The 22,121-nt window shown below is 41.8% G+C and overlaps 1 protein-coding gene across 1 annotated transcript in view; it reads right to left on the bottom strand.

The window, feature by feature from the left end:
- PSMA5 (proteasome 20S subunit alpha 5) overlaps positions 1-22,121 on the bottom strand; it is a 44,113-nt gene that overhangs the window by 21,059 nt on the left and 933 nt on the right. Inside the window, exons 2-6 of the mRNA XM_073234454.1 lie at positions 9,135-9,201; positions 3,533-3,659; positions 1,235-1,302; positions 263-370; positions 53-111 (exon numbers count right to left, since the gene is read on the bottom strand). Coding sequence (XP_073090555.1) covers positions 53-111; positions 263-370; positions 1,235-1,302; positions 3,533-3,659; positions 9,135-9,201 — 429 coding nt within the window. The remainder of the gene's footprint in view (positions 1-52; positions 112-262; positions 371-1,234; positions 1,303-3,532; positions 3,660-9,134; positions 9,202-22,121) is intronic.

The raw sequence follows: 22,121 nt of genomic DNA, 5'->3' as shown, positions 1-22,121 counted from the left end.
AAAATAATTCTCCCAAAAAGGAAGCAGGAAGAAATGGCAAAAAGGTTCTTACAGCTGGGGTCCTTTCTCATCAACTCCTCCAAATAACAGTGCTACTCCAAAGGGACGAGACTAGAACCAAAAGAAACAAATCATATTAAGATAAATGGATATAAAGTGTGGCTGGGGGTGGTGGTGAGAGGGGCTGGGAAAGACTGTTCAGAGGACAAATGTCCTAAGTCCCACAGAACAGCAAGATAACTTGACACAAGGTCACACTCACCATGGCACCTGGATCTGCATCTTCCTCTCCAAACTGTAGAGCCAGATTGGACACAGCCTGAGTCACACTCTCCACTGTCATTGTCTCATTGTAGGTAAACCAATGGTTCTAGAAGAAGAGCAAAGCATGACCTACCTTTCAAATAGGAAGGACATAAACACAGCCCATTTCACTACATGCATCCCTTCAAACTGCGATTGGAAACTAAAGGCTCAAGCTTCAGCGTTTTCCTTAATGCTAAACTTGAATGCTGGGAACTACATGAGAGGAAAAGAAATGCTCCGGAAATAAACTTATCAAAAGGGCTCTAAGCAATGATAACTAGAGGATTATTCCCCTGAAAAACAAAGTTAACCCCTCAAAGCACGAAGTTTAGTCTTTTCACAAGTTGAATGCTGAGTGCCACCTATCCTCAAAGTCCATATCTTATCAGTCTGTTGGTTTTAAATTCTTACCTAAGTACTGATCTCAAACTTCCAAATAAATGAAAAAAAATTAATCATCAAGTACTCTTTTATCAGTCTACTCTCTAGGCAGCAGATGCTCAGTTATAAAAAAAAAAGTCTTCCTGACCAGTATTTGTCACCTGGTACATATTATTACTCACTCAGGGGAACTGTTATTTGCAAGCACAGCAGCAAAAGCAGTTGGGGGAAGAAATGTCCTTCAGCTATGTCCACCTCCTGCTATGGTGCTCCACAGAAAGCCAATTAGGGAACATAATGCAATTGAATGCTTGTTTTATGTAAAGAGGCAAATCAAAAAGAAGCAAGAGACTGTCTAAAGCTGCAATGGTTGGATGGCCACACTCCAAGCATCAAAAAGTCGTAACTAGGAATTCTACCTAAACCAGCCCCAGCAGGTACATCTGATATTAACACAGACACCTGCAACACAGCCCAGGCAGCTGTATCATCACTAAACAAGGAACTCAAGCATCGTGATAAAAAGGAGAGATGATGCTAATTTTACCTGTGTCTCCACTCTGGCTTTATCAATTAAAGTCTTAGCATCGGCAATTAGCCCACTCATGGCACAACCTGCAATGTAAAAGCAACAGTGACCCAGTGGCCAAATCCTTGTAGAACTCTCTCATCCACTCGGGAAATAATGAAATTCTGGAGTGGAACCATGACAGCCATTTAGCAATCCCATAGCAATATACTCAAGAGCTTAGATGGGAAATTAACTGTACAGAAAACAAGTATAATTATATTACAAATAAAAAACCATCCACAATGACATAGAAATCCAGCTATAACAATAGAAGAGAACAACTAATCAAACATGAATTTCCACACAGTCCCTCCTTAAGCATCCCCTTTAGCACTCTTTGTAGATCATGATGTACTTTCAAATTAGGCAAACACTAACACCCCAACAGAAATACAGAAAAACAAAAACAAACAAACTAAAAAAACAACCATCTCACTATGAGCTACAGTGGGAGGCCCTAGAATCAGAATCCTTTTCATCTCCCTGACCAAATACAAACCAATTAGAGATAAAGTATGCCTAATGGTCCAAGATGCCAAGGTTATGGCTGTTACTTCATAAGTCACGACCCAAATCTAAATCTCCAGCCTAGTTCTTTCTAGAACATTTCAGATCTATAAAGCCAAAAGACTCCTTTTACTGTATTTATTTAGGTATACCACAAAATCAAGTTATTTCCCTTCTAGACTCCATCTTTTTCCTTGGCCCTCACAACCAATCGGATCCCATTCTCTACCAATCTATCTGACTAACCTGTCTGCATTAGTCCTTACCTCTCCCTTCAGTAGCTATTGCCATCTCTTTGTTTTGATTTTTAAGAAACTTCTTATCTGGTTTCCCTTCCTCCAGTCTCAGCCCTCTTCACTCTACCTTTAACCCTATTATCAAAATGGTCTTCCCAAAATCCTAACCTGATCATATTAACTCAATGCTTAAAACCTTTCCCCTCAATGCAAAAGAATCAAATTCATGCTCTTTAGCATGATAAAAGGGACTTCCATCAGAAATTATGTCGACTCATTTCTTGCCACAGTCCACCTCCCAGTCATACCAAACTGCTTGTGCTAGGGTATTTTATGTTTTACACCACCAAGGCTTTGCTTACTTCTAGTCACTCTGACTAGAATGCTCTCCCTTGCTATACCCAGGTAAGTGCATTTGCTTATCTTCTAGAATTCAACTTAGCTCAAGCATCACTTTTATGGAATCCTTTACTGAAAGCCCACTACCACTGACCCCAGGTAAAACTAACTACTTCCTTCTCTGTACCCCTACTAAGCACATACTACAGCCTTTCTTAATACCTACATCACTTAATTGCATTTATTATTTAGATGTCCACCTCCACAAGTAAGTTATATGCTCCTGGAAGACAAGAATTATGTCTCATTCCTCTCTGTATCCCTGTTAACTAGCACAATGTCTAACACATAGTACGTTCTCAATTTGTTGAACAAAGTAACAATGACCTGTCTCCAGGACAGGTCACTCTAGATAAAGTAGACACAATGTTCTAACCTCAAGACTAAATGTCAGGTCTCTGTATCTGTGAAAAAGATAATGTCAAGCTTGCAGAGTCACCAAGGCATTTAGTTCTGATGCCTTTTAGCAATTTTTTTTTTAAACCAATGTTTCATTTAGTTAGCTGACTAGACAGCTTCAAAAAATATGGATAGCCAACTAAAATGCCTTGCTATGAGTAAGTAAAACTTCTCACCCTGAAATGCTACAATGAAGCAGGGGAATTATAACAGAGACCAAAAAGAGGAGCTGTGGTAGTATGGGGCTAGAGGAAGACAGGGAGTAGGAAGATAAACCTGAAAACAAAGGATGAGGACTGATCTGGTCAAAGTCCATTATTCTTAGAGTCTCTGAAGTCACACTAAAGATCTTTAAGAATTTCTCTTTTCTTAGTGGACACCATTTGCTCCCCATGAGTCTCTGCTTCACCAGAATCCTCTGCTCCTGGTGGCCTCCTACAAGGGTAATGAAGACCTAGCTATCACAGGGAGCTGGCCTATGATTCAACCTTAACATTTTCCACACCATCATATCACCAAGTTGAAATCTGAAGGAGAAAGGAACCTCTGGGAGTAGATGAGTCCTACAACTACTTTGTATTCCTATATTATGTACACTGGCCTACAGCCTAAAACATGGTAGGTAGCTAACAAGGGTATAGGATGTGCATCTAATGAACCACCCTTGGAACATCACAGACAAGTAATTAATCCAGGCCCAGATCATACAGAACAGCTTTCCCCTACTTCTTACCTATGTGAGCATCAATCTCTACAATTTTCTCAATGCTGCTGGGCTCCATGAGTGGGGAGGTAATTCTCTTCTCCACAGCTAGGCACACACCCTCTGATGTCTGGATCCCAATGGCTGTAGAACCAAGCTAAAGAAAAATATGTTATGCTTATCAAGTACAGGTCAAAGAACACTCTCACATACTTACCAGGAATCTGTCTATCTATCTGTACAAGACAGACACCTCTATCAGCTGTATCTAGTATGCAGAGAGATAAGGAGCACCCTACTAAGTGATGTTCTGTTCCAGCACCAATTTACAAAATTTTGTGCTTCTAAAGGAGACGTTCAATGAAGTCTTAAAAACATCTGGAATATCATCAATTCTAAGGCCAGTATTTTGGAGAGGGGAAGATTCTAAACAGCAGGCAAGAAAGTAATAAAACTAATGTTTTTTCTGGACCTTGTATTTTTTCACCTGTCATTGTAATCTGTCCCAAAAGGGTGCTATTCCTCAAATCTATGTGACCCCAGAAAATTATTCTATTAAAAAAAAAAAAAAACCAACACCAACATAAAATACTAACTTAATCTTTCAAGGTCACATGATACAGCCTAATTCCATCTCTCCATCTCCATGCCACCATCCTAGTCACTCACCCCTGTATGTTTCAGTTTTATTATCTGTAAAGTGAGGATGATGATAATACCTACATCAAGAAGAGTAAACACATTAATACATAAAATACTTTAAATGGTACCTAAATCATAATAAATAAGCAGCAAAGTTAGTTATTCTTATGATATGCCTAGATTGCTTCAAAAGCCTCCCTAGTCTCTCCACATTTAACCTCTCTCTCCCAATGTATCTTTCAGTCATGGCTTGCCTGATCTAACAAAAAGCTATTTTCATTAGACTTCTCTAAAGAAGTAATATCTCCCTATGTTGCCTGTAATATAAAATCCAAATAAGCTTCCAGAGCCCTCCAAATCGAACTGCACTTTTTCTTTCCAACTGTGTAACTTATTATTCTCTAACAAGAAATCCCTCAGGTAGAGCCCAACCAATTTTTGCATCCCATGCTATCCCCTTACACATCTATCTACCCTGTGCCTCTATTCACACTGAGTCCTCTGGAATATACTCTTCCCCCTGCCTCCCCAAATCCCACCCATCATTTCTAAAGCCTTCCATAACTATATGTGTTCTCACCTCTAAATTACCATTATATTTAGTTAGTTCTACAAAGCAATGACAGCCTGTGCAAGCATCAGACTTCTAAAGCCTACCACTACAAAGAATTCCATGAATCATTATGCATAATATGTTTAATATACCTGCAGACTGAATGATGTCTCATATACATTTGGATTATTGTTCAAATTTATAGAGTTGTGACTTTATTTAGAAGTGTTACTAAATGTATATACCAGCTTTTATTGTGTGTTTTCTTAATCAGTGGATAAATACATAACTTACAGAAGATGGAACTGTCAAATAATTTTGTGAAAAAAATGAGAGTTCATACTTTTAATTAAAGGTATTAAAATGAATACATTAGCTCTACCCCTTCCTCAAGCCTGGTAATATGAGATTAAAGGGCTTAAAAAAAATGACAGGGGATATAAATACACTAGGACAAAGACATAAGAAAACCCATAGTTTTTTGAAGAAAAAAGATTGGTTAATAACAATTTACTTAGCGGACCTGAAAAATCCAAATCCTAAACCAGTACTAAAGAAAGTCAAGAAACAACCTGATTTGTATCATAGGACCCCCAATAAAGGAAATGGTGGCAACAATGACCTCTGAAAATAGAAATGGAGAAGCTAAAAATTACAAGATTAGCAGCTCAATGTCTGTTTAACAGACTCATTTCTAGATCCCCTTCCCTATATTGTAAATATGGCTGATGGCCCCCACCCTCACTCCTGCAGAAGACTCTGGAGAAGGTAAAACAGAATCTTTGGATTGAGGGACACCAAGCACAGTTAAAGGCAGGAGTACTACAGTGAACAGTGGGGTTAAGTAAAAATTGACAGACTTAATGTTAAGAACTCCAGCCTTCTTTCCCCACTCAGCTCTCAGAAGCCAGCATCCAGAAACACCCTCCATGTATGAAATGACAGTAGGCAGTTTTTTCCAGAGAAGGATAAAAATCTATAGAAAATCTAAGAAATATATTTTATATTATGACCAAAACATGCAAATAGATACAAATAAACAGATGTAACTGAAACAATTTAATGGAAAAAAAAAAAACCACCAATAGGTTTTTGGTGGGACAAAGCATTCTGGTATCTACTGCTTTATTCCACTTAAAAAAGAAATGTTCCCAAGACCCACTCAGCTGATTTCAATGCCCACTAACGGGTAAGGACCTGCAGTTTGAAAAGCATAGCTCTAAACAATCTTAAACTAGTTCAAGGAAAAAAAAAAATCTAAGGAAAAAAAATGTTTAAAACCTTAAAGAAAAACAAGATATTTCATCCATAAAACAAAAAAGGATACAAGTAAGAAAAAAAAAAAAGAGCTTGGACATTAAAAGATACTTTCTTATGAAAATACGGGAGAATGCATTCTACCAAACTCAAAAAGATGACAATATGGGATCTAACATGAGAGGGAATTAAAGGGAATCTCTAGGATGATGTTGACAGAAGATCCTAAGTGTCTAGCTGTGTACTAGGCCCACAGAACAAGTAATCCTGAGTGAAGCTGATCAGAAGGCTCAAATATTTAAGAATATTTAAGAGGGTATTTTATGTGCCTGTTTATTTTAAGAGGACATATATAACTTGGAGAGACTTTGGGGGATGAATTATTGACATGTACATACTGAATCAACCAAATTTTTAAAACAGTTATTAACTCCCAGAAAAACAGTATCGTTCAGGAACAAATGGCTCGGTTGCAAATAGTTTTTATATTGTCATACTAATATAAAAACTGACTAATGATCTAACAAAAGTATGGTATTTATGATAGATATTGAGAGGTTTGCCTTACTCCCATCCCAGTAGGAAACTATCATCAGGGACAGAAATCTTTATCTTCCATAATGAAAAGTCTGTGTATAATGCCTAAACAACAAAAAAATTAAATCTGCGTTTTAGAGATATGGAAGTAATTGCCAAGAAAATCATTAGTTAAAAGACTAAAGTGTTGCCTCTGGGAAGCTGAAGATAAAGGGGACAGACTTCAAGGACTCCTGTTTTTGTTACAAGGTTAGTAAAACTATTTTACCTTTTGACTCTAAAACTACATGCAGGTATGCCTTAAAAATAAAATAAAAAACAAAAATCACTGCCAGATAATTTAATTTGGTACTCGGTCATTCTCTAATTATTTTAAGAATAGTGAATAGATCTTCAATTTCCAATCGACCAAGCATGAAAGAATTCATGCCTAAATTTTTTTTTTTAATCTAGCAGAGGTGTACTTAACTGAGAGCCATTTTACCCCCTAGAGGACACTGGCACAGCCTGGAGATATTTTTGGTTGTTACTACTGAAAAAGTGAGTGTTACTGGCAGGCACCTAATGGGCAGAAGCCAGGGATGCTGCTAAACACCCTACAGCACATAGCATGGTGCTATACAACAAAGAATTTTCCAATCCAAAATGTCAACAGCCCCTGGGTACTCTAATTATTCTGCAGAGAAGTGCTCTCAGAGCCCAAGAATAAACCCTCAGCCTGTCAATTTAGTGTCCAACTTAAATAACTTCCAAGCTCCCAGTTAAAAAATGGGTCAACAATTTTGAGACAAGTTACTTTATAAAGCATATCAAAATCAAGATAATATTCTTTTGTACACATACATTTATCCCAAGATATTTCAATATTACAATTCTGCTTAAACTCTACCCTCCCCCACCTCCTGATGGGGACTGGGGAGAAGCAGAAGGGTAGGGAGGGAACATCTGAACTGACTCTATGTGCTATTTCTTTAATATAATTTACTAGCATAGCAACCAATGTCCAGATGCTTAATATAATACAGTAATTCTGATGCTGTCACAGATTTCCACTCCTTCCCCCAAGAAACCTAAAGTCATTTTTTCCCCACGTTTGCGAGCTATATCTCACCATGCCACCCGTATGGCACCTTCAAGTGATAATTTCTACTTGTCAGCCATATTTAGTGATTTCGCCAGCTCCATTCATACTACTAAATCCTTAAAATTATCAAACTGCTTTCTCATTGGTTATTCCTAAATTGGCAAGGCAACAACCAGGTTGTTTAAATGCCAAAAGCCTGAATTTTCACACAGGTTAAGTCACATTCATAAAGGGCCACATCACTATCTCTATCCTAGCCCAACCTAGGGCTACAGAGATCATTTATCACCTCTTTATCTCTAAGTAATCTGGAAATTAGTAGCACTAAGGGAGTTAAGAACCACCCCAAAACCTGAGGATTACTCTTGGCTTACACAACAGAACTGATGTTTTAGCTGCAGCTCAAAATAATACCACAGCTTGGAATTGTGATAGCCTCATACTTCATAGTAATGTTTGGTTTCACTATAGGGCAAAGATGATAGGCAGAAATAGGCACTTGTAGCTGGCCCACCATTTTCTGTCCCACTTTCTATCATAATGCTTCTCTACTTTTTTCTGCTAATCAAAATTTCTCTTGCCCTTTTCCAGATTCTTGTACAACCATTTCCCCCAATACACTCTTTCTAGAAGAGGCAACGCAGAGGGAAACACAACAGCTCTCTTCAATTCTGCAAGGAATTTTCTTATGGAAGAGGTTTAAACATCCTGAATGGTTGAAGGGCAAAACTAGGGCCAGCTGAAAGAAACTTCAAGAAGCTATGCCTTTGATTCAATACAAGGATAAAATTTTAAACTATTATAAGCTTTCAAACAGAATGAGCCATCTAGTAAGAAAATATTCTGTCACTAGAACTATACAAAAGAGGCTGTTGGCAGAGAGAGATGACTGTAGCACAGAGTGAAGGGTTGGACTAGATCAGTGATTCTCAACCCTTGTTAGAAAGAAGCAGTGGAGGAGTCCCTAAAAATATTGATACCTGCACCTTATCCTAGACAACCTAAATAAGAATTTAATTATCCATAATTCAACAAATATAGATTCCATGTGATAACTAAGTATGAATAACTTACTTTCTAACTAATTTTTTGAATACTGGTTCGAACTATTTGATTTTGTTACTAGATAATAGGACACATCTCTTATTCAGTCCCCAAACTGTCCAGTACAAATTTACAACCTTACCAATAAGAATACAAGTGCTCAGTTAAATGGTTTGTTCAAAATATCTCCCAGGTGCTAAGGTTTGAACTTCTATACCCTTCTCTTTATAGCCAACAAGATTATAAACACAAACATGTCCTTTGACCCTACTGAGAAATAGCTACGTACATAATTATGAAGTGGTTATACGTACAGAAGCAGTTGTACATAAAAAATTTTAACATGGATGTTAGGAAAGGGATTGAAATTATTATTAGTTGTTAATAGTGGCTGGCTGTTAAAGGGAGAAAAGAACATTTTCTAAAGGAATAGCTAAAACACATTTCCTCCAAATGTTCTGCCAGCAGAGTGTTACATTGCCATGAAATTTAAAAAATACCACTTGATACTATACCTTGATAGCCTCAATGGCATATTCCACTTGAAACAGCCTTCCTTCAGGAGAAAAAGTATTCACGCCCCTACAATAAAAAAAAATATATATATATATATATTAAAAATTGTCAGAAAAAATAAGCATAGGACACCAAACTCAAGTTCCTTGACACCTAGCTCAGATGGTTATGTGACATACATACATATCATTTTATTCTCCTTTGCCCACGACAATCTGTGGCTATTTTTATGTACATTAACAGCTTTTCAAGGAAATGGGACCTATGTATAGATCAGCTCAGCCCCACTCCCACAAAGTCTTCAAACTGATAAAATGAGAGCAGGAGACTTTCAGCTTCAATTATCAATCTGAAACACCTTTCGTAAATTCACATCCTCCAAACTATCAGGCAATTCCCAAGAAAATGTCCATTTATCCTTATTCTTTTCCCATTCTGTGCATTCATTTTTACTTCTTAGTGAAAGTCAGTCACATTTCTCTATTTATTTGTATGAATTAGCATTGTTATCTTAACAATAAGCTGAGATTTGTATAGCTCCTAAAGCCTAATTTAGTTCATTGCTCAATAAATATTTATACCAATTACAAGCCAGAGTTCTTTTCTCTCTAAAACACTTCCCCCACCTTTCCTTGCTCCAGTCTGTTGGACATTTCTATGGAAAAGATGTATCAATCATGGTCTTAGCTATAAAAACTTTCACACAATGGACACTTCAAAAATATTTGAACAAATTAATTAAAATAGTTATGATCCTTGGTTTTTTATAACATGTAATATGATATACAATAGTGCTTTCAAATTTATCAAAAACTTTTTTCAAAAGGAATTTTATACATATGCCCAGAATGTAAAACAGATAGTACAAGTTGACCTTTACTGCATACCTACTATATGGCATGTTAAAAACCTTTAAATGGTTTAACTCAATCCTCAAAACAATCCAATGAAGTAGCATTCTAAAGTAGATACTATTTTGTAGATGAGGAAGGTGAGGCACAAAGAGGTTAAGTAATATGCCTCAAATCATTTTACATATAAAAGGCACAGACGGAATCAGAAATTAGGCAATCTGACTAGAGACCAAGTTTTCAACTATTCCACTAACTGCTTCCGGCAACTATTTCGGCTAAATCAGAGGTAAAAGGAGAATCCCACCATCTTAGCCTCCCGTTTGCTTCAGAGGGTTTTTAAAAATGGAAGTTTAGGACTCTTAGGAACAGTTTTTAAAAATCACTGAGAGAAAATACTGAGGACAGAAGATTTGGGATTAAGATCTAATTCTGCCAGTGACTAGCTTTAATTCCCTCAAATGAAAACGCAACAACCTATCCTTCTGTCACAAGACAATCAGTATTGAACTGCACAGAGTATGAAATAACTTTGTAAAGTGTAAAGTAGTATGTAAGTACAGTATTTTCACACTAATTCAAGAACTTCATCCTAGTGATGTATTACCAAATCCTCCCTGTTGGCAGCCGCGCTCAGAAAATAGCGCCCAATGCAGGGCAGCTGGAAGGCCCCGAACTTCCTAATGACAAATCATCCCATACCACTAAACTACATGCTAATTGCGCCTTTGGCATAAGGACCAATGAGACCCACCAAACTGTTATGCTAATAAGGCATATGGAGCCGCACCAACCAGGTCAGAGCATGAGAACTATATAAGCAAGCCTCTCCTTCCCCTCTGGGTCCTGCCCAACTCATTTGTTTCACAAAGAGCTGAAGAATAAAGCTTTCTGCAGAAGAATCCTGCTGTTGTTGCGTGCTGTTCTTGCCGGCGAGGACGGGGCGTGCGACAAGTGGTGCCGAAACCCGGGAACCAGAACATCACCGGCACAGGGAGGACCCTTCAGACATCTGGAGAGGATTCAGAACTGCAGGTCAGAAGAAAGCCCGGAGGGGTAAGTTCCGAGAGGCCCCTGCTTTTTAGGATGATGGTTGATGGTTCTCTGTAAATAAGGAGGCACCATGGGGAATGCACCGTCATTAGTCACGGCGCTGCAGACAGCTCTCAAAGAGCGAAACTTGAAGGTCTCCAGCAAAGTCTTAGGATCTTTTGTGAAGGAGATAGACCGTGTGGCCCCCTGGTTCATTTGTTCAGGGTCCCTCTCAATCCCGAGCTGGGACAAACTGGGGAAAGATCTTGATAGAGAGGAGGAGGAGGGTAGCCTGAGGGGAGGCACCAGGCCCCTCTGGAAACTGATTAGAGCTTGTCTGCAAGATGAGAGATGTGAAAAGGTAATAAAAGAAGGTCAGAGAGCATTGACAGATATCCAAGAGAGCATGTCAGAAACGGAACGGGAAACAGAGAGCGCGCGCGGCCGAAAAAAGGCCACAAAAACGAAAGTAAAGAAACCCCAGAGTGAGGGAGAAAGCCCGCCTAGGGCAAAAGCGAAAGAACCCCGAGAAGCGAGTGACGATCGCCTCGGAGAAAATAGTAAATACCCCTGGAAAGAGTTGAGGGACCTCCAACTCTCCACTAGGGAATCTGAGGAGGAATTAACGTCCGCAGAGGAAGGGGAAGAAAATAAAACCGCAGAGTGCAGAAGTAAGGGAACCAGCAAAGTTGAAAAGCGGACCAAGGAAAAAATGAAAGTAGGGTGTCCCCCGACGCCCGTTGCCCCGCCACCTTACGTGAGTGGCGCACTCTCCTTTTGCCACCCAGATACTCTTCAGGCAATTAGACAAATGTTTCCTGTATTTGAGGATAACGGTGTACGCTCTCACCAACCCGAGTCATAAACAAGTTAAAGACTTAGCGGAATCCGTTCGAGCGTATGGGGTCAGTGCCAACTATACCATAGCACAAGTTGAGAGATTAACAGAGACAGCCATGACACCCGCAGTCTGGCAATATGTAACTAAGGCATGCCTTTCTAGTATGGGGCAATACATAGAATGGAAGGCATTGTGGCATGATATCAGTATGACCCAGGCACGCGCAAATGCGGCCGAAGGACAGCCTGCGTGGTCATATGATATGCTGACGGGCCAAGGACAGTGGGTAGCCAACCAGACCGCCTTCCCCTTACAGGTATACGCACAAATAAACACGTGGGCCGCCAAGGCATGGAAAGCCCTCACCAACAAAGGAGAAGTGTCCGGCAATTTGACAAAAATTATTCAAGGGCCGAGCGAGCCATTTTCTGACTTTGTCGCTCGTATGATGGAGGCCGCAGGCAGAATATTTGGAGATCAGGAACAAGCGATGCCCCTGGTAGAGCAATTAGTATTTGAACAATGTACCAAAGAGTGTAGACAGGCGATTACACCCTGGAAACAAAAAGGAATGAGTGCATGGCTAAAAGCCTGTAGAGAAATAGGAGGGCCACTCACCAATGCGGGCCTAGCCACGGCCATATTACAGAGCCACAAACAAGCCAGGATCACTAACAGAAGTATCAAATGCTTTCAATGCGGGAAATTAGGGCATATAAAGAGAGAATGCAAGAGCCCAGTTTCAGAGCAAACAACCCAAAAGACCCCTGGGTTGTGCCCTAAGTGTAAGAAAGGCAGGCATTCGGCCAATGAGTGCCGGTCTATTAAAGATATAGAAGGGAAACCCTTAGAACTGCCAAAAAACGCCCAGAGGGGCCCCCGTCACCAGGGCCCGCAAATATATGGGGCAACCAGCACGCAAGTGTCATTCGGGAACAACCAGGCCCCCCAAGGAGAGCCACTTCAGGTTCCGCGGGATTGGACATCCGTGCCACCACCAGAATAGTGTTGACTCCACAGATGGGAGTTCAGCCTATCCCTTCAGACTTTAAAGGCCCCCTACCACCAAATACCATTGGGTTACTCCTAGGGCGCTCTTCTGCTGCATTGAAAGGCCTGGTAGTTCATCCCGGAGTCATAGATCAAGATTATGAAGGACAGGTAAAAATCATGTGTTCGGCCCCTAGAGGAATCTACCCTATATCTCCGGGAGACCGCATAGCCCAGCTCTTAGTTTTACCTAGTCTCCACGCCAATTATCCTGCTACCAACACGGAGAGGGGAGAAAGGGGCTTCGGCTCCTCTGACTGGGATTCAGCCTTCATAGTATTAGATTTAGCAGACAGACCAAAATTAACTCTTCAAATAGAGGGAAAGAGCTTTGAGGGAATCCTAGACACTGGAGCAGATAAAAGTATTATTATCTCTGCAACCTGGTGGCCCTCCAAGTGGCCTGTGACCCAATCCTCACATTCATTACAAGGTTTAGGATATGAGTCAAGCCCTTCAATTAGTGCCAAACCATTGAAATGGCGAGCCCCTGAAGGACAAGAGGGTACAGTCACCCTTATGTACTCCCTCTACCGGTCAATTTATGGGGGAGGGATGTCATGAGAGACTTAGGCCTCAAACTCATTAATGAATACTCCACCCCCGCCCAAGGCATGATGATGGACATGGGATACATCCCTGGCAAGGGGCTGGGGAAACACCAACAGGGACGCATAGAGCCCATCCTGCCCAAAGTAAAGAATGACCGTCATGGCCTGGGTTTTTCATAGGGGCCATTGAAGATGCCATGCCCATACCTTGGCTCACAGAGGAGGCCGTATGGGTTCCTCAGTGGCCCCTATCCTCTGAAAAATTAGAAGCAGCTCATTGCTTAGTGCAAGAGCAGCTCCAAGTGGGACACCTAGAACCCTCTGTGTCCCCATGGAACACACCCATATTTGTAATCAGGAAAAAGTCAGGATCATGGAGGTTGCTTCATGATCTGAGAGCAGTAAATGCTCAAATGAGAATGCTTGGACCCGTACAACGGAGACTGCCACTCCTCTCTGCCTTACCCAAAGAATGGAAAGTGCTCATAATAGATATTAAAGATTGTTTCTTTTCTATACCTCTAAGCTCCAAGGACAGGGAAAGATTTGCTTTTACTTTGCCAGCTATTAACCATGAACAACCCGATGCCAGATTTCAGTGGAAGGTCCTCCCTCAAGGAATGGCAAATAGTCCCACCATATGTCAACTGTATGTTCAGCGGGCGCTAGACCCAATTCGTAAGACCTATCCCACGCTAAAGATCATCCATTACATGGATGACATCCTTCTTTGCTCCCCACAACCAGCGGAAATAGAAGAAGCATATATAGATCTCACTAGATCCCTAGAAAATTGGAGACTGAATATAGCAAGCGAGAAGGTCCAAAAATCTAGTGTTAGCAAATTCCTAGGAGCAACCATTTACACAGATGTAATTTGCCCCCAAAAGCTTGAGATAAGACATAATCAGTTGCGAAATTTGAATGACTTCCAAAAACTCCTAGGGGATATTAATTGGTTGCGCCCATACTTAAAGATACCCACCACTGAGTTGACACCACTGTTTAAAATCCTAGAAGGAGACCCACAACTAACGTCACCGCGCTCCCTCACACCTGAGGCATTACAAGCCATTCTCAAAGTAGAACAGGCTTTGATGACAGCACAATTAAATAGAGTGCAATAGAATGAACCCTTTGAGTTGTGTGTCCTTCCCACCCCAGAGCTGCCAACAGCAGTCTTATGGCAGCACGGCCCACTGATCTGGATTCATCCCCAAGCCTCTCAGGCTAGGACAATAGAGTACTATCCGGCAGCCGTGGCCAAACTTGCTTTGAGAGGAGTAAAAACCTCCATGACACATTTCGGAGAGGCTCCAGCTAAAATTATAACCCCTTACAGCGTAGAACAGATACAAGTATTATGTGCTATGAACGATGATTGGGCCATACTTGCTTACAGTTTCTCAGGAACCTTTGATAATCATTTCCCTAAACATCCCCTCATCAACTTCGCCAAAAATCATCTCCTAGTATTCCCTCGGGTCACTAGCCTAACCCCGCTGCCTCATGGAAAAACAGTTTACACGGACGGGTCTAAGACAGGCACAGGTGCCTATGTCCATGATGGCAAAGTTGTGACAAAAGGCTACACGCCTGACACTCCACAAATAGTGGAATGTCGCATAGTCTTAGAGGTCCTACAAATCTTTCCTGAACCTTTAAATATTGTGTCTGACTCCTGTTATGTAGTTAATGCAGTCAAATCTCTAGAAGTGGCCGGGCTAATCAAAGCGTCCAGCCCAGTAGCCACTTTGTTCAAACAGATACAATCAGCACTACTTCATAGACAATCTCCTTTGTATATAACTCATATCAGAGCACATTCAGGCCTTCCCGGGCCTATGACCCAAGGCAACCACTTGGCAGACCTCGCAACCAGAAATATAGCTTTTCCCCTGCTAGACCCTATCACCACAGCTTCAAAATTCCACACACAATTTCATGTCACTGCCGAAACGCTGCGCAAGCGGTTTAGCATAACCAGGGCCGAAGCTAGGAACATTGTCCTTAGCTGCCAACATTGCTGCAGCTTCCTTCCCACACCTCATGTTGGGATCAACCCCAGAGGTATTAGGCCTTTACAAGTTTGGCAAATGGATGTGACGCATTTTTCACCTTTTGGGAAACTTAAATACGTACACGTATCCGTGGATACTTGTTCAGGAGTCATCTTTGCCTCCCCATTGTCAGGAGAGAGAGCTTCCCATGTCATCCAGCACTGTCTTGAAGCTTGGAGCGCATGGGGCTTACCACAAATCCTGAAAACAGATAATGGCCCAGCCTATACCTCTACAAAATTTGCTCAATTTTGTCATCACATGGGGATAAAACATATCACTGGCCTTCCCTACAACCCACAGGGTCAAGGGATTGTGGAACGCGTGAACCGCATGCTCAAATCCTATTTACTTAAACAAAAAGGGGGAATTGAAGATATACCCCCCACACCAAAAACTGCCATAGCCCTAGCACTTTTCACTATAAATTTTTTGAATCTGGATGCTCAAGGCCATACAGCAGCGGATTGCCATAATCAGTGGCCAAAAGACCCACAAGAACTAGTAAAATGGAAGGACGTGTTATCTAACCAATGGAAGGGCCCGGATCCAATCATAATCAGATCCAGGGGAGCTGTGTGTGTTTTCCCCCAGGGTGAAGAAAATCCCTTCTGGATCCCGGAGCGCCTAACGAGGAAAGTCCTAAACAAAGGAGATGACTTCGCTGTACCTCCTGACCCTGCTCCTGACACTGGAGACCCCGACTCAGGGAGTATTGAGATGGGGAATCCTGTCTGCCTTTCCTAAGCCTATGCCTGTCCGTTTCAATGCAGCCGTTTTTCCCCGCTTTTTCACCACCAACTCTAGTATGAACTTGCCCTACCTAGAAAAGGACACTCTAACAGCCCCGTTGGGAGAAAACCGATCCTTCGTAACTAATGGGTCATTATGCTTCACCACTCAGAATCTAGCTGGCTGTATCTCCCTGAAACGGAGGAAATACGGATGGTTCAGTGACATAATTCTAGAGGCCAGTGGCCTCCCCGTTATGTCAGCTAAATTTGAAGGGCCTAATAAGGAAGGGAGCCCGCCCTATAAGAACATGACTATCCACCAGATGGTTCTCTGGATCAATGGCACATTTGTACACTCTCCCAGGAACAATTCCACCGACAGGCCTCGTCAACCCAAATATGCCTCCCATTGTGTGGGCGACTATGAGGGAGAGCTGTGGCCCTGGACTGACTGTCAGTCAACTGTAGTAATGTGGGCAACTGAGAGGCAGGAGTTTACCATCTCCCCAGATATGGAGGGACGGCCAGCCAATGAGGCTTGGTGGCCAGTAAAGGTGCTCGAAGGCGAGTTTCGTCAGCAGCTGAGCATGAACCCCTTCCATAAATGGATGCTGTGTGGAGTCAATGGCTCGTGTACCGACCTCTCCCCCTTTTCCGCCCTCCAGGGTGGGGGAATCGGTGTAAAAAATATCACCTTTTGGTGCGAGAACAACCACACGCGCGCACACTGGAACATGACCATGACCCATAACAACGAGAACTACACGTGTTCAGCAAAATCAGGTCCAGAGTCACCTAATTCCCTTTTTCCACCTTCTCCAGTATGCGTATACCCCCCATTTCTGTTTATCTTATCCAATAGTAGCTTTGACTCCTGCTCCAATGAAACCTGCTTTCTGTCTCAGTATTGGGATGCGCGTAACTTTACCAATGCTTTGGTAGTCCGCATCCCCCGTTGGGTCCCTGTTCCCGTAGACGCCCCTAACACCATGACTCTGTTTCGAGAAAGGCGCGATTTCGGCGTTACAGCCGCCATAGTGCTCCTGATCTCCGCGACCGCGGTCGCAGCCACCGCCGCTGGTATAGCTTTAGACACCTCCATCAAATCGGCTACAGAGCTCAATAACCTTGCAGCCTCAGTAGCTTCTGCCCTGGACCAACAGTCCACACTTGATGGCAAACTGAAAGGAGGAATAATGATCCTCAATCAGCGCATAGACCTTGTAGAGGAACAAATGGAGGTGCTTTGGCAAATGGCCCAATTGGGATGTGAGCGGAAATATCGTGCCCTCTGCATCACTAGCATTCAATATGAAAATTTTACACGGGCAGCTAATCTGTCACGAGACCTGTCCCAGTATCTTTCAGGAAACTGGTCCCAAGACTTCGATGGGACACTAGAAGAGCTGCGGCGAGAAATTATCCACATCAACTCCACCCGTCTAGATATCTCCGTAGCGGAAGGACTCTCTTCCTGGTTCCTCAGAGCTCTCTCCCACGTCAAGGAGTGGGCGGGCATGGCTGGGATGGGCGTGTTCCTGCTTGGAGGTCTCATGCTCTTACTCTGGTTGTTATGCAGACTGCGCAACCAACATAAGCAGGACAAGGTGATCCTTGCTCAAGCCCTAATGGCGATAGACGTTGGCGCCTCTCCCCAAGTGTGGCTCAATATGCTTAAGAAGGAAGCTCGGCTTTAGCTTGAGGTAGCTCTTGCACCCTGAGCCCATGTGGCACTGCACCAGGCCCGAGTACCTCATTGCTTAATCACAGCTTTCTCTAAGAAGCTCATGGTGCAAGAGGGTTGAGAAAAAAGGTCCAAACCCTTTGTACCAAGCGGTCCCAACGCCAGCCAGAGGATGCGAGGCAAAGCACTGCAAGAGGTCTTGGACCCCTCTGAGAGGCATGCCTGACTGCATAGGGGTAGATGCCCAGAACCCCTCTCCAAAAAGGGGGCATCAGGAAGTATGATGGAGGTCAGGCCTCTGTCTCCGCCTCTGCTGGCAAGTTCCGCCTTGAGCTTCTGTTAGACAAAAAAGGGGGAGATGTTGGCAGCCGCGCTCAGAAAATAGCGCCCAATGCAGGGCAGCTGGAAGGCCCCGAACTTCCTAATGACAAATCATCCCATACCACTAAACTACATGCTAATTGCGCCTTGGCATAAGGACCAATGAGACCCACCAAACTGTTATGCTAATAAGGCATATGGAGCCGCACCAACCAGGTCAGAGCATGAGAACTATATAAGCAAGCCTCTCCTTCCCCTCTGGGTCCTGCCCAACTCATTTGTTTCACAAAGAGCTGAAGAATAAAGCTTTCTGCAGAAGAATCCTGCTGTTGTTGCGTGCTGTTCTTGCCGGCGAGGACGGGGCGCGCGACACCTCCCTCATGTGAGCTCTGCTCTTGGCCCTCTTTTCAAACTTCACTATTTCCCTGGGTTATTTGATTTATGCCAGGCACCAACTACTTCCAATTCTCTTACTACCAATTTGACCTCTTCCCTGATTACTCTAAATACCTCCTCAGAATTTCCACTTGGATATCCAATTAGCACCGAATCCAATTTGAAATATCTCTATAAATCCAGCTATCCTTGCAAAATCAGCTCCATCTCCTGCCATTCGTACTTCATTTTATTTTAAAACACCTCTACTCCCAGTTTCCCAAGCTAAAAAGTTCTGAATGATCTGACTCATTCTTCCCCATCTTCTCCCATATTAACCATACGCCGAGTCACATCTTCATTAATTCCTCCTCTACAATAACTCAGCACCCACTTCCTTCCATTTTCAGTACTCATTACCTTTCACTGAACTATTGTAATAGCCTTCTAACTGGTATTGACTCCTCCTTTCCTAATCCAATTAGTCCTATAAAACAGTTGATTGCATAACTTCTTAAAATGAAAATTAATGGCACACAGCTGCTACAGAGGAAGAACCAAACTCTTTAACCTCACGTTAAAAATCATCCAATATCTAGGACCATCCCTTATCTCCAGCTATTCCCATATGTAAATCATGTGTCAGACAGGCTGGGATTTTCCCAAACAAGCAATGTGCTTTCTCACTGCCCCTCCTTTGTTCACCCTATATTCTCTGCCTCAAAACTACTGACTCTCCCTGTCCATATGTATTAAAATCTTATTCTTTCTCAAGACTCAGTTTAAATATCAGCTCCTTTAAGTTTTCCATGATCCTCCTAATACTGACACAATTTCTTATCAAAACTCCCAGAGTTGATTTTAACTTAATGACTTGAATACAATTCTGACTCATACTATAATCACTTTTGTAAATAGTTTTTAAAAAGACAGTCCCCTCGGGTAAGATTCCTCAAGGGAGGAACAACCTAAGACAGGCACAGTCGCAGGGGGGCCATCAGGTGAGAATTTGGGGATCAACAGAGGTGAGGCTCAGAACCTCACCCCCCCTGCTTTGAGAGAAATCTTCTGCATCCGTGGATGTCTTGCTGCCCTTATCTAGCCTGGATTAATACTTAGTCCATAGGCACACACCTGATCATCTGATCATCTACATTTGCCCTCTTACAGCACTAAACTATGTTTTCTACCTTTATCTTGCATCTACCTACCACTTCAGCATTTTATTAAAAATAAAAATAATAATAATAATAGGAGAAATGTGGGATCAACATATAAATCAAGTACAAAAATCAAACGAATATTCATATTTGACCTGATTGTTTATAGGTCATAATGCATGATCAAAACCGAAAGTTTCTGTGATGAATGCCCTTGTACTGTTCACCATGTAAGAATTTATTCACTATGTAAGAATTCGTTCACCATGTAAGAACTTGTTCGTTATGCTTCAGAAGATTGAAGACTGACGAGAATTAGGCTTGAGATGGATTAATGATTGTACATTGAGCGTTGACCCCCCTATACTGAATTTTATTGTTGCTAACAACCATTTGATCAATAAATATGAAAGATGCCCTCTCAAAAAAAAAGACAGTCTCCTAAATTAGAGCAAGGATCTTAATTTTGCTCACTGTTGTATTATTAGCAACTAGAACAGTGCCTTGTACCCAGCACAGTATCACCCAAAGATGATTCCCTTCAACTCTCTGGAAGCTAAAATACCAGGAAGTCATTTTATAGGATAGTAGGAAAAGGTATCAGTTTTAAAACTTCACATACATCTTCTATAGTAAAAGGACAAAAAAAGTGGTAGTTCCGAGGTGATAGAACTTTTGACAGAGTCGAAGAAATGCAGCATCCCAAGCCACCTAGTGCAAAGAAAACACCTGCGTTTCTTGGCTTAAAAAAATAAATAACTGAAAACTGAGATCAAAACAGAAACTGAAAATTAAAATGTCTACAGTATGTGTACAATCTAATATGACTTAACATTTCCAAGCCCTGAAAGTTTTTAAAAATAAGTATCAGGGTATAAACCCAACCATATATGGTAAATTAATACACGATAAAGGAGCCATGAATATACAATGGGGAAATGAAAGCCTCGTCAACAGTTGGTGTTGGCAAAACTGGACAGCTACATGCAAGAGAATGAAACTGGATTATTGTTTAACCCCATACACAAAAGTAAACTCGAAATGGATCAAAGACTTGACTGTAAGTCATGAAACCATAAAACTCTTAGAAGACAACATAGGCAAACATCTCCTGAATATAAGCATGAGCAACTTCTTCCTGAATGCATCTCCTCGAGCAAGAGAAACAAAAGCAAAAATGAACTCATGGGAATACATCAAACTAAAGTTTCTGTACAGCAAAGGACACAATCAACAGAACAAAAAGGCATCCTACAGTATGGGAGAATATATTTGTAAATGACATATCCAACAAGGGGTTAACATCCAAAATATATAAAGAACTTCCACACCTCAACACAGATGCTCTACATCACTAATCATCAGGGAAATGCAAATTAAAACCACAATGAGATATCACCTCACACCAGTAAGGATGGCCAGCATCAAAAAGACTAAGAACAACAAATGCTGGCGAGGATCCGGACAAAGGGAAACCCCCCTACACTGCTGGTGGGAATGTAAGCTAGTTCAAGGAAAGCAGTTATGGAGGTTCCTCAAAAAGCCAAAAATAGAAAAAGCATTTGACCCGGGAATCCCACTCCTTGGAATTTACCCAAAGAATACAACTTCTCAGATTCAAAAAGACATACGCACCCTACGTTTACAGCAGCACTTTTTACACTAGCCATGATATGGAAGCAACCTAAGTGTCCATCAGTAGATGAATGGATAAAGATGTGGTACATACACACAATGGAATACTATTCAGCCATAAGAAAGAAACAGATCCTACAATTTGCAACAACATGGATGGAGCTGGAGGACATTATGCTCAGTGAAATAAGCCAGATGGAGAAAGACGAATGCCAAATGATTTCCCTCATTTGTGGAGTATAACAATGAAGCAAAACTGAAGGAACAAAATAGCAGCAGACTCAGAGACTCCAAAAATGAACTAGTGGTTACCAAAGGGGAGGGGTGTGGGAGGACGGGTGGGGAGGGAGGGAGAAGGGGATTGAGGGGTATTATGTTTAGTACACATGGTGTGGGGAATCATGGGGAGCACAGTGTAGCACAGAGAAGGCACATGGTAGATCTGTGGCATCTTGCTGCACTGATGAACAGTGACTGCATTGGGGTATAGGTGGGGGCTTGATAATATGGGTAAATATAGTAACCACATTGTTTTTCATGTGAAACTTTCATAAGAGTGTATATCAATCATACCTTAATAAAAAAAATTTTTTTAAAAGTATCAGGGGCTCTCTTGTCCCCTCCTGGCATGAGCCAGGAGCTCTGTCCTCTCACTTTATCTCTAAATAAAAATCTCTGCCTTGCTCTCCTAT

Source organism: Manis javanica, chromosome 4, assembly GCF_040802235.1.
Source record: "Manis javanica isolate MJ-LG chromosome 4, MJ_LKY, whole genome shotgun sequence".
In the NCBI taxonomy this organism is placed as follows: Eukaryota; Metazoa; Chordata; class Mammalia; order Pholidota; family Manidae; genus Manis; species Manis javanica.
This window is presented reverse-complemented; position numbering and strand designations above follow the sequence as displayed.